Source organism: Anas platyrhynchos, chromosome 3, assembly GCF_047663525.1.
Source record: "Anas platyrhynchos isolate ZD024472 breed Pekin duck chromosome 3, IASCAAS_PekinDuck_T2T, whole genome shotgun sequence".
Taxonomy (NCBI): Eukaryota; Metazoa; Chordata; class Aves; order Anseriformes; family Anatidae; genus Anas; species Anas platyrhynchos.
This window is the reverse complement of record NC_092589.1, coordinates 33,336,722-33,350,100: the sequence shown is the minus strand read 5'-3', so window position 1 is coordinate 33,350,100 and position 13,379 is coordinate 33,336,722. Positions and strand designations below refer to the sequence as shown.

General features: G+C 34.9%; 1 protein-coding gene across 1 annotated transcript in view; it reads right to left on the bottom strand.

Annotated features, from left to right (window-relative positions):
* CRIM1 (cysteine rich transmembrane BMP regulator 1) overlaps positions 1-13,379 on the bottom strand; it is a 180,875-nt gene that overhangs the window by 25,356 nt on the left and 142,140 nt on the right. The window contains exons 8-9 of the mRNA XM_005022232.5: positions 12,878-13,006; positions 191-347 (exon numbers count right to left, since the gene is read on the bottom strand). Coding sequence (XP_005022289.2) covers positions 191-347; positions 12,878-13,006 — 286 coding nt within the window. The remainder of the gene's footprint in view (positions 1-190; positions 348-12,877; positions 13,007-13,379) is intronic.

Here is a 13,379-nt window from a genome sequence, read left to right as displayed (position 1 = left end):
TTAATTTGTTGATCAAAATCTATTTCCATAAATTCAGTGCTAACATTTCACATCAAGTACTGACATTTCTACTTTCACACATTTTCCTCAGTTTTGCGACGAAGTAAACACAACTCCATATTCCTAGATTTTGCATACTTTCAATATGCATGGAGATTATTAAATATGCATTCAAAATAAGAATACGTACAAGTATCCAAAGGGACAGTACTTGTCACATACAATGGGTTTGCATTTCTTAGGCCGTGGGCGGCACTGACAGATCTCGCAGTTGTGGGCATCAGTCTGGAACCCAAATGAACAGTCCAGGGAGCAGCCCGATATGAGGCCGGTACACAGCTCCTCTCCTGTGAAGAACAAACAGAGATGATCACAAAATGAATACCGTTTATGCCAGACAAATGCATCTTTGTCAGGCTAAACCTTCTGTTCCTCTTTCCTCATAACTTTTTATTACTGCTAATCATTACCTTCTGACTGTCTTAAAATATTTGACTGAATTCTACAGTACCAACCCAAACCATGTGAGCAGATACATTGAGATATCTTCAGTCCCAGTCGAGAACTTGGAAAGTATGATCTGATGCCCTATTCTAACTTGATTTTGTGAATTTATGCACATTCAACCAATATCTGTGATCATAAGCTTTTAATAAAGTATTTAAAATAACATATACTTTTGACACATTATATGAATTTAATAGGTTTCTGTTAAATATAGAACATCTTTTATTTCTACTCTCCTTATTTTAACTAGAATTGAAAGACTGGAATATCTTAACCATTATTCCGTACTTAGGATGTTTGCTGTCACCTGTTTTGTGATTAATACTTGTTTTTTTTTTTTTTTTTTTGAAAATATAACTTCAATACCAGTTATAAAAGAGGTGATCTAAGCTTAGAGATGTTAGTCTGAAAGACCTGCTTCCTGAAATCCACCACCATGTTTTGTTAGCTTGTGTGGCAGGGAGGGAGATGCTGGATTGATGGCATTTCATTTTATCCATTACAGAGATACAAAATGGTCATTATGTTCACTTTCACTGGTGTTTAGTTTAGTCTTACTGAGAATCGTTAGTTTCTTTTTGTTCTTTGTGAAAGAAAAAGTTCTGGAAAAATCACTCAACACACTTAGTTGTCAGACTTAACCAAATGTAGCCAAGTGTTTCATAATTTGTTCTACCAGGTTAATGTTCATTTGGTAAAGAAGGCATGGAATATATCAAAAAATAAAAAAATAAACTCGGTTATAACATCTGATCTGGTGTAAATTATCACATCATCTACTAATGCTCAGAACTGACCAGTGAATAATTCTGGAACTGCACAGGTTGCATTAATTCATTTTCTTAAGTGTACTTTGCCACAGATGAACTGTTTAGGTGGCGGTGTATATCATCAGGCTCATGGAATATAGGTCAAGGAACAATAAGGTACAAATGCAAAAAAATGGGAAAAATGTTGGAAAAATGGGTAGGCTTCTCAAAAAGAAAAAAAAAAAAAGGAAGAGCTAGAAATAGAAAAATAAATTCAAAGAAGTAGAAACAACAAGAACATTTTTTTTGAATATTCCTTTATTTTGTGTCCAGATTTGTGTTAAGTGTGGTTCACTATCAAAGTGTGGTTCCCAGGTTTGAGTATGAAGTAAAGATAGCAAAATTATGACTTTTGCAGGATCTCATAACCAAATATGGTTTTGGTTTCATTCTTTTTTTCTGCTTTGATTGTTTTGATTTGTTTAGTGAAATCGCTTTTCGGAGGTACAAAACAAGCTTTTCAGAATGTAAAATTAATATACTTTATTAAATGGGTCAGGATGTCTAGGACAGTGCTATACAAGCAGGACAACTGTGTCTCATCCTACGTTCATAATATAAATATACTTAAAATTCAAATAGTCATCTGACATACTAACTAGAAAATTCAGTCTCAAGGCAATGTCTTCCTTGCTTAATTATTTATGTATGGAATTATCCTCAAAAGAATTTTAACTTTTTGAGTGGCCAAGAGATGGATGACTGACTAACCATCATGACCTCTCTGGCACAGACACCAGAAAGCATCCTCATCTACATCACACCATATACAAAATATCATCAAAATTTTGGCTATGTCAAACATACAGGCAAAGTTTGTCAAATTCGGTACAGACCATTGTTCACACCTGAACTTACTAATGTTACATCAAATGCCAAACAAGAACATCAGAATAATCTGTACAGAACTCTGCTGAAAATCTTTCTAATAAGATGGTAAAATTCTGTCTTCTGAGAAGATGTTTGTTATTAAAATTTATGTATTTTCATACTTCTGATGATCTGACATTATAAACTGTGGACTTATCTTTTTAATAGTTTTTGAGAAAAAAACTCTGGAAAAAAAAACTCTGGAAAAACTAGGAAAACTTTGAAAAAAACTAGGTAAGGAAATAATAACTGAAGATGAACCAGTCCTCCAAAAGAAATTCAATGTTGTGAAAATCATAAAGTAGATTCTGGTCTGCTTTCTGACTTCACATCTAACCATTTACATTTCTTCTACTGACACATTTTTAAAAACATGAAAATTACATGCAGTCTCAAACTGAAGTACCATCTGGTACACATACACACTATGTCTAATGCATAGGTCTCCTGAAAACCCTAGTCCACAGCTTTAAACATGTTATTTTTCCAGAAAACAGAGCAAACCTGTCAATTTTACAGAAGTAGAGTTTAGCTGTAAGGGAAAGAAAGCAAAAAAAAAAAAAAAGGAAAAAAAGATGCCAGGCATAAAAATTCAAATGTAAATAAAATTCAGTTCATGTAACTGTCACCCTGACAATATCTCTATAGCCTTAGCTATATATTTAAATTCATTGTTAATAAAATAATCACAAGTTCATTAAGAAGACAAGTAAAAACAGATTTTCTACCAATATTTTGTGTTTCAAACAAGAAATACTAAAGAATAAAAAGAACTGTTTCATGAATGTCAATTGCAATCATCTAAGGACATTTATTGAAATACATTAGGAGGTTATTTGTTAGGGAAGCTTTTTCCAACTTTGCTTAAATAAATTTCATCTGGAATCTGAATCCCAAATTATGGAACATACTTGCAGAAAAGAGATCTAGCCCTAAATGGGCTAATAACTGCTTCAAGAGCATATCCGAAGCAAGCAGTCTGAAGGAGAGGAAACACTTCAAAAAAGCTAATGCAGAAGCAAGACTGCCTTGCAGAGTTCCGGAAAGCTGCATTATGTGCTTACATGTTACTGTAACTCTAACAGCATAGACAAGCTTCTTGATTACAGAATAAGCCATCCTTCTTTCTCTGAATGATTAGTTATGAAAACATCACCTAGGAAACTAAACTAATGGTTAGACTGGGGGTGGAAGACTAGAACAGAAATGAAATGATGAGTAGGAAACTGATTAAAGAGAAGGCACCTCTCATTATGCTGCTTAGAGAAATATGTGACTGCAGAGTAGAGCTGTGCTTGAGAAGTAGAAACACAGTCATTGATTTTTCTTAGGAAATGTGAAATGCCAATGGGGTAATATCTCTACAGAAAACAATCCTACACAACGCAATAGGGGGGCTAAGGGTGATAAAATAATAATAGCAGGATGAAAGGTAATACTGAAAATGTATACAGTTACTCTCCCCACTGAACAAGAACTAAAGCACTAAACAAGAATTTGTGCTGTAAGCTGAGAGTTCAGACACTGGAGATTAGTTGATCTCAGAAGGATGCTGACATGATGTGACCTTAGAGAGAGATGAATGTATTCCTGAACATCTCAGACTAAATATGACTGTAATATAACTAATATATAACTATATATAACTATAACATAATGGTACTTTTAACATAAATATACACACACATATAATGTGAGGACTGGCTTTAGCTGAAATATAAAACAAAATATGAAACAAAAATTCAAAAATTCTGAAAAAATGTCAACTGAATCAATTACAGCAAAGGCTAGCACAATAGAAAAGGTATCCTCATCAAACAATATCAAAATAACCTGCTGCTAGGAATGCACTTGAGGACACACATGCACTGAATGCTTATAGTAGTGAATCCAGCCAATAAAAATCCATGCAATGATTGCAAAAACAGCAGCAAAGTCAATTACCTATGTTCTATGTTCTATGTTTCTAGTCAGTTTTTACTAGACCTCACTGTATATTGTCAAAAGGTATTGCTTATAGACTTTGACCCTTTCAAACACTGCAATTCTAACAAAATCTCTCATTTGTAAATAATGTAACATTTGTAGATAGTTAAACGTATTATATGCTGACATGGATATGGGAATTTCAAATTACTAGATTCATTTGGATCAATTTAAGATGCTGATGGAAAAAAATAGGAAGGGAAAGAATAGCTGAAGATGAACCAGTCTTCTAAAAAGATCTGAGGATTATTAATGAAGAAACAGAAATACTAGCACCAATGTTTCTAGGTCCAATCACTACTGCCAATAAACCCCTTTTAATGTAGTAGTTTCTTCCCCTTTTCTTCACCCACTACCAAACATGGTTTCATACACACAGACTGTAATAAAACAAATATTAGAGTTTCAGAAGAGCATGATGCTGTTTAAGGAGAATCTGATTGGGATCTGTGGGATGGGACAAGACTGTCAGAAGAAGAAAATCTTATCTTAGAAACAGGTGATGAGACTCTTCACAGTGTACTGCACGCAAAAGAAATGGTCTTTTCTTCTACGTATCTTATTCTCAATACCACAAACAACTCGTCTAAAATGTTTGTCCAACACTGTAAGACCTAGTCACATGCTGCCAAAGGAAAGACAGGTAGGTATGAAAATCAAAGCGTAAGAGAGATTGATATACCGTTGTCACATACGGCTAACACTCTGCAAACAAGATAACAAAAATTCTGTACCAGGATATGTAATGCTATCAATCTTTGTATTTGTGAAGATTCACTCAGAACCCAGATATTTCAGATACACTGCAATCTCTCCTTCTCGGGTATGAGACCTCAGAGGCAGCATATCTCAAAATGAATCACAATTCTTTGGCCTAATTTCAAACCATCTGATGCATGATGTATTCCTGAGTTCACAGTACTCACATCCCCACTTTGCATGAGCCTAAGAATATTTGGAATATTATAAAAAACTTCTCAAAAATCAAACTGATATGTAGACCAAATTCAATTTTGTGAATTACATGTTTGGGTCTAAAAATGGTCTTTCATTTGAACTTCTAACAGCTTGACTGTAATTCCAGCTAATTCTTATTTCAAAACAGACTTCTCCGTTTCTTTCTTCTAACATATAAGTGGCACATAAAAAAATCTAAGCTCTAAAACTAAGATATTAATTTTTCTCCAATTTATTATTTCACATATGGACACTGAAAATCTTACTCTGAAGACTGAAAGTCACCTTAGTCTAAAACTTTTGAAAATGCATTCCAGAGATGCATAGCCTGTTGAAATACTTTCAGTTTTTAACCCCCTAGTTCACAGAGAAGAGAAAATAACTGCTGGAAAATATTAATAGATATTTGACAGAAATTATGTCAGTAATTCAACTTGCCTTAGGCCAGTGTCCTTTTTTTTTTTTTTTTTTTTTTTTTTTTTGTAGCATGGCTACAGAAAGCTATCTACATACCTTTACCATCATTATTTTCTTGACGCTGAGGCTAGATCATACCAGGAGAACTGTTTCACAGTACCTTTATAATTAAGCACTCCTCAGCCGTCCTCTCGGTGTGGATTGCTACTGCTGGTTAATCTTCAGGGGTGGGGATCTGGGGAGGCAAATTTATGAAGGAGAAAACTAGGTTACTTATCAGTAACTGGAATTCTCTGAATATATTGCCTCCACAGATCCACACTAACCCTCCCTCCTTTCTTTAGAATTAAATCATGATTCACAATAGCTGGATAAAAATGAAGGGACTGGGCACTGTGATGCTAGAAAAAAAATACCTCATGAGTCCACTGAGGCAAATTACCCACTTGGATACCTACTCTAAACAAGTCTAGGATTCACACACAACACATGAATTCATGAAAATGGATTTGTAGCAGTGACATCTCAAAGGTGGAATTACTGGAAATTGATTAAGCTTCCACAACCCTTTGAGCAGCATGTTTTTTTTCCCTTCCACAAGTCAAGAGAATTTCTTATCTGCTTTTATTGCATTAAATATATTGTACGCATTACTAAAACCAATACATTGTTGTAATCTCTAGAGATCCCCAGCAAAGTCTTTTATACTAGTGAGAAGACAGTAATATTTATTTGGCATAAGTTGTTCATCATAATTGCACCTTCTTCAGGGAGTACTTCCACTATCTTTCACATGTGCACTCACAGTTAGGATTTCAATACTATTTCAATACTAACTAAAGGACTATGTGCCTTTTTTCTGATTTAAGTGGTAATTACTTTTTTTTTTTTTAAAAAGAAACATGCTCTGTCCCTAATTTTCTGTGGCTGTATTTCACTAACTGATGTCTAATAGATATTCCCTTTCATGTCATTACAGGAGGGTAATCGAACAACCTTTTTCTGCCAGGTCAACTCTATTATTCAAAAATCCAAGATACTCTCTCCTTGCACTAAGGAAGTCTAATGGACTTTCCCCCCCCCCCCAGAATTTGTTGTTAAATCACGGTAACAATGGGAGAACATTCTTACTAAAATAGAAGAATGTTACTTCATTCATATTTTACTTTTCTATTTTCAAGAATTTTACATTGTCTGAAGCTTTCATTTGTGTGACTAATGTGTGACTATTTGTCCCACCTTATGTCAATATCCAAATAAATATAAATTATATATCCATTATTTAAATGGACAAAATTAACACTGAGAGAGCTTCAAAGTGCTCAGAATGTGTCTCTGAATAAGGTGAATAAGGTGTTTTGTTGTTGTTTTTATTTTTATTTTTTTACATAAACAGATTAAAGGAAGCAAATATTCAAATTTTGGCTAGGAAGAGTGGGTTAAGAAAAATTATCCAAAACTCTGTAACTACTGAATGATGAACACAGAAGAGACAAATTGAGATATATTCTCCCATTGTAGCCCCTGCAAAATTTTCCTAATTTTTTCCCTCATCAGCACACCATACATTTTTTAAAAGCTTTACCACTGCTGTTTAGAGACAGGTAGGTGCACCCACCTAACTTTTCTCAAACCTTCTAATTGTGTGCTCCAGTTTTCCACAATTGCTTCTAAAGGTCTCACACCAATTCCCAATTCACTGTTAAACCCAAATTCCGCACTAAAATTCCACTCCTCTCCATCAGCTATGAAAGGAAATGTTATGACCAACAAAATACTGATGTTCATGCTGCAGATGCCTACTAGTAACAACTTTTTCACTCCATGATAGGATATGTTCTACACATTCAAGGTATCAGAAATTCTTCAAAGATATTTCTGTATTTATATGGAATGTATTTGGATGGGATGGCTTGTTTTATGTTTAGAGAACTGTGCAACCATATAACTTAAAAAGAATTCTAATTTTTGAATACTGATTTCACAGATTGTGTTGACAGACAAAACAGATCACAACACAATGTGGATGATGATGATGCACTATAATGTGCATGGAAAACAATTTATCTCTACAGCCTTCTACAATTGCATTTGTCCACAAGCAATTTGCAATTAATGAAATTACATGACTACTGCATCCTGTAACTGCAAAGGTAAGCCCTTCTGTATGAAGCCAACTAATTTTAAAATTTACAAAAATACTCTAATTTTAATAAGACCTGAAGGGTTTAAATATACTAAAGCCAAACATGTTTTCATTTATACCCTGAATAGTACTTCACATTTGACTCATTTGGGGGTAAAAGCCTGTAGTCTATCACAAAAGTCACAGGATAGACTTTAGAGGGCTTTTTTCCTTTCCATGAATACATTATAGGGAATAGACAAGAGAAGATAAACTACCAGCCCTCATTGCAGGCTCTCAGTGACAAATGATATACTGTTCAACAACAACTTTCAGGTTTTAAATCTTAAATTACTGCAATTAGCACATATTATTCAATGTGCTGGTTAGTACTCTTTGAAGCAACAGGAGTCATGCCTCGAAAACATCTGATTACTGGCTTTGTTTTATTCTCCTAAATTATTCTCCTAGCCTCCTTCCAAAGACATTGCAATCCACTCCAGTCCTCTCTATGAAAGCACAGGCCTAGACACTCCAAACACAATGGCAACTGCAGCACCTATGATGCAGTATGATTATTTTTCTTACTTACTTACTTTTTTTCTACTTATTTCTTGTTCTCATATCATTTTTTTCCCTAATGCTGGAATACTCTTTTGGTTTCAGTGATGGTGTTCTGCAGCAGTGTTTCCTATTAACGGGATTATTTTTTTCCCCTTTTATATCATGTACATGATATACATTCTGTACATTCCCACTTAGTGTTATTATTCCTTTTCCCCAATCATTTTTGGTTTCATCTCTACTCACTACAAGTTTTTTTTCCTTATTAATCTGTGTTCACTCTTGGCTCAGTGGTCGCTTTTGTTCCCCCTCCCTTCTCTAACAACAGTGGTCTGCCTCTGCTTTTTGTATTTTACCTTGAATGTTTTCATTGCATGCTTTCACAGCATGTTTTTGCATTCACTGCAAAAACAAGAAAGAAGGATAAATTACAAAGTAAACTTGTATTAAAATCATTGTGTTCTAGAAATGTTACCATTTTCTTCTTTCTTCCTTCTCTCATTCTATAATTACGGTATGAGAGAAGGAAGAAAGAAGAAAATGGTAACATTTCTAGTTCACTTGAGTCAAGCTAGATAAACTTGAATCTAAATTGCAATAAAGCACCAAAAAAGTTTTGTGATATCATACTTACATAATTATTTCAAATAAATCTGCTGTACTGATTTCTGGCTCTAGGAACATAAATGAAGGTAACAGTGAGGAACAATTTATAGATTTGCTGCATGTTCTTCCTTTTTTCTTTGTCATTTTGGTTTTATTTTGACTGAAATAGCTTGAAGCATGTATATTGCAGAGAAAATAACTAAAGAGAAATTGGCAAGAACAGAAACTTAATTGGAAGATTAGTGGAACTAGGAGAAAGTGACTTCAAACGGTAATGAGAGGTACCTTCTTTACTCAGACACTTTAAATCTGACTAATTTGAACAGCTCAGACCAGCAAGGAAGATGTGAGTGCAGTGTTAAGATACTGACATTCCAAATTTAAACATAAATCCACATGCATCTACATGAACTTCTACATAATTCTTACATTTTCAGAGAGCCAAGATGCAACTAAACTAGTTTGGACTTGAAAGTACAGAGAACTACCGCAGTACGTTTTCAGCATATTTGACCTAAAACTGTTTTCGCTTCACTCCTCGCTCACATTTGTCCAGAGCCTTGCAAGTGAGAAACATTACTTGACAGAAAAATTCTATTCCTGTCATTTTGACTGATATCCCCCAAGTGATGAAGATTTCCAAGCTGTTATTTTTCTTCATTTCTTTAGAAAATAAAGGTTTCCCTTCTCTGAATAACTTGGGAGATTTTTAAGCAATCTATAATTCAAGTTTTTTAACTGAGAAAAAGGATGACAGACAAATGATACTATTAGGTTTGCTCCTGACAGTTTGCTATTGCAAAATGAAAATAATTGCAAGCAAATCCAGCACAAGAAAAATTCCCTTGAATAGGTTCTTAGGCAGTATTTAATCAGAAACACTTCAAGCAAGAACAGAGGTGTCCTGGGATGTGGTAAGCGTACACGTGTGATCTGGTAATCCAGGACAAAAGAAACAATCTTTTGGAGTGATGGTCCTCCTGTGCAACAAACTGGAAGGCAGGACTTCATGCATAGGTGTACATGTTGACATTTACTGAGTATGTCCGTATTCTTTTTTGTGTCAAACTCCTGTTAGCAAATGTTCCCTGTGACCCCGGTTAATATATCAGCAATGAAAAAAATAAAAGAAATTCAAATTAGCATGATAAAAGTAGAACTTTCTAAATTCTGACTAAATTCTAATTTTGTAAGTAAGGCATTTATGTGATAGTCTGGATGCAATAAAGTATGTGCCTTATCTTATCTTGGAGAAGATATTTTCTTTTCTCTTAACCTCTGGTATTTTTGATGGATCAACTTACGATTTCGTTTCAAGGCACCATTTTTGTGTTGTATGAACATTTTTAGTTCCTGTGCCTGAGACTGATCATAGATCCCAATGATCCTTAGACAAATTTCTTTACCCTTCTCTAGGGAGGATGTGCAAGGTGTAGCGTAACTGCTATTCCATTTAGTCAAGATGCAACACACTGGCAAGAAGCTGGCTAAATGGTGTAGTGGAAAAATCAGAGTAAAAAGGATGTGTGACAGCTGTTTTCCAAAGGCTTCAAGTATCACAAATCCACCTGATCTAAAAGCCATTTTATTCATTTTTAAGACCATAGCTTGTTAACAATGAAAACCAAGGAGAAATGAAGTGAAGAAAAAGTTGTTCTGTAAAAATCCAAATCTCAGCTGGGCTGGACTGATGTCTCTTAAAAACAGGCAATTTATTCACCAATCTCTTTATCAGCCTTCCTTTCCACATCTACTGATGAGGGATTTGCATATCCTTTTTCTTAATTGGAGGATGTACATTCAGCTTTTTTTTTTTTTTTTTCCTCCTGTTCTGTTTTGTTTAAAACGCATTCACTTCTTTAGGCCAAAAGCTAAAAACACATTTATCAAAATCATTATTGTCAATAATTTTTGTTAATTTACTTAATAAAATAAGACATAACTAATAAATCTGAAACTAATGGCATAAACAGCACTGTGTGTTTTATAAACAGGGGAAACTCCTATCCATATTTCAAAAGGTAGGAAGTAGTTCATGTGGAAAACTATGAAGAGTCACCCTAACCACGAGTACAACTCATCATTATGGTAATATGGAAATAATATCTTTGATTACTTTATTGCTTACCATCTGTTTATTTGTTATTGAGATGTCCTGTCCTTCACCTTATTGAAATGGAAAAAAAAATGCACATCTTCCCAGAAACAAGTTAAAAGTGCCAAGACAAAACCTTTTACTGCTCCTTAAGTAAAACACCAAGCCAATCTTAAAACTCACTAGCTCAGATCAACTAATAGTGTTACTTTGATTGTTTCTTCTGTGGATTCCTAGAATGGTCACACAGGTTTAGAAAGTGACTGAGAACAAATGGACTGAAATAAGAAGAGGTGAAATGGAGTAACACTTGAACTGTGGAATCCTCAGAGGTTACAAGGAAGCTGTAGAGCTACAATAAAATTACACAGGTAGTTTGAACCAACACCTAGGCTGGGCTGGTGAGCACAACAAGAGCACAGCAATACGTCCTCCAGCTGAGATGTCCTCCAGTTCTCTGTTTGGCAATTTCAAGAACAAACCTGACCTTGCGTTATAGTTCCTGTATAAACATTGAATTCCTAAAGAAACATATTGAGAAAATAGTTTTTTGCTACTTTACTATGAAGATGCATCATTGATACATGCAAAGTTCTCACATTCTCCAACGATTTTCATTGGGGAAAAAATAGACGTTGAATTAAAATTTGCATAAATCTTAACTCAAGTGTACTTATATAAGTTCCAGAAATAAAATTATATAAGTATATGTTTGTATATATACAAACACCCCCCTAAAAGTATCATTTTCAAATACTTTTGATCCTCAAAAACAATAAGCTTAATATAAGTTAAAACAATAAGTTAAAAAAAAGCTGTTTAGCAATAAGGAGTTTTTGAAGTGCACAGGCTTGGGACAGAGTGGCTGGAAATCTGTGCAGAGGGAAAGGATCTTGAGGTATTGGTCAATGCTTGCCTGAACATGAGCCAGCAGGTGGCCAAGAAGGCCAACGGCATCCTGGCTTGTATCAGGAATGGTGTGGCCAGCAAGACTGGGGAGGTGATCGTCCCTCTGTACTCAGCTCTGGTGAGGCCACACCTAGAGTACCGCGTTCAGTTTTGGGCCCTTCAGTACAAGAAGGGTATCAAGGCCCTGGAGCCTGGAGTCCACAAAAGGGGTACAAAGCTGGTAAAGGGCCTGGAACACAAGTCCTATGAGGGAACTGTTTTTTTTGTTTTTTTTGTTTTTTTTTTTTTTGTCTGAAGAGAAGGAAGCACAGGAGAGACCTTATTGCTCTCTACAACTACCTGAAAGGAAGCTGTGGGGAGCTGAGGCTCAGCCTCTTCTCACAGGTAACTAGCGACAGGACAAGAAGGAATGGTCTCAAGTTGTGCTTGGGGAGGTTCAGGTTGGAAATTAGGAGACATTTCTTCTTAGAAAGAGTAGTCAGGCATTGGGACAGGTTGTCCAGGGAGGTGGTGGTGTAACTGTTCCTGGGGGTGTTCAAGAAAAGGTAGGATGTGGTACTTAGGGACATGGTTTAGTGGTTTATGTTGGTGGTAGGGGGATGGTTGGACCAGATGATCTTGGAGGGCTTTTCCAACCTTAATAATTCTATGGTTCTATGATACCTAGGTGCTCTTGAACTCTTTACAAACACAGAGGAAAATGGAACATAGAAGTCTAATAAGACTTCACAAAGGGACACTATCATGAATGTTAAGTCCCAAATTATTACTTTTTTTTTTTTTTTTTTAATTTAGCTGTTATTTTTGCCTGATTTCAGACATTTGCATTTTTCCTCCAAACACATTCCTAGCAAGCAAACAAGTAGTGCCAGAAATCAGCGACCTGTCTTCGCAAGATGAACAACTAGAAAGCACATGTATACTACTATTACAACACTCTAAAATTATGAATGAAGAAAACACCAGAATATTAACATTTTCACATACATCTGGATATAAAACATATAAGCCATTTTATTTTTGCATACTCACTAGTTTTGCACTGACAAATGCGGCAACCATTTTGATCCAGTTTGAAATTATAGATACAGTCTTTTTCAGTCAAAGTGCAGTTCACCAAAATCTCACAGGTGGGTGGACCTATTGTGATGTACGTTGGTTCTAAATGTAAGAAAAATAAAACAAATTTGAGATCACTTCAGCATTTTTTTTAGTTCATAAAAAGCAGACATGGTGCAACAGAAAGACAATCATTTTTAACCAATTTTGCTTCTGAATCATGAATATTCTTTGCACTTAAAAAAATTCAAGAAACAGGCTTTGTTTTGAAGTGATATATGCATTACAAACTATAAATCTGCATAAAATAGAAAATAGGAGAAAACCAACACAATGTTTCTGTTCACTATGAAAACAGCATTCTTGCATATGCAGTTTAAAACTGAATGCAAAATACCTATTCTGCCCATTATTTTGCTAGAAGTATTTCACCAAAACTCCATGGAAATTCTTAGGAACTAAGTAACTGGAGCTT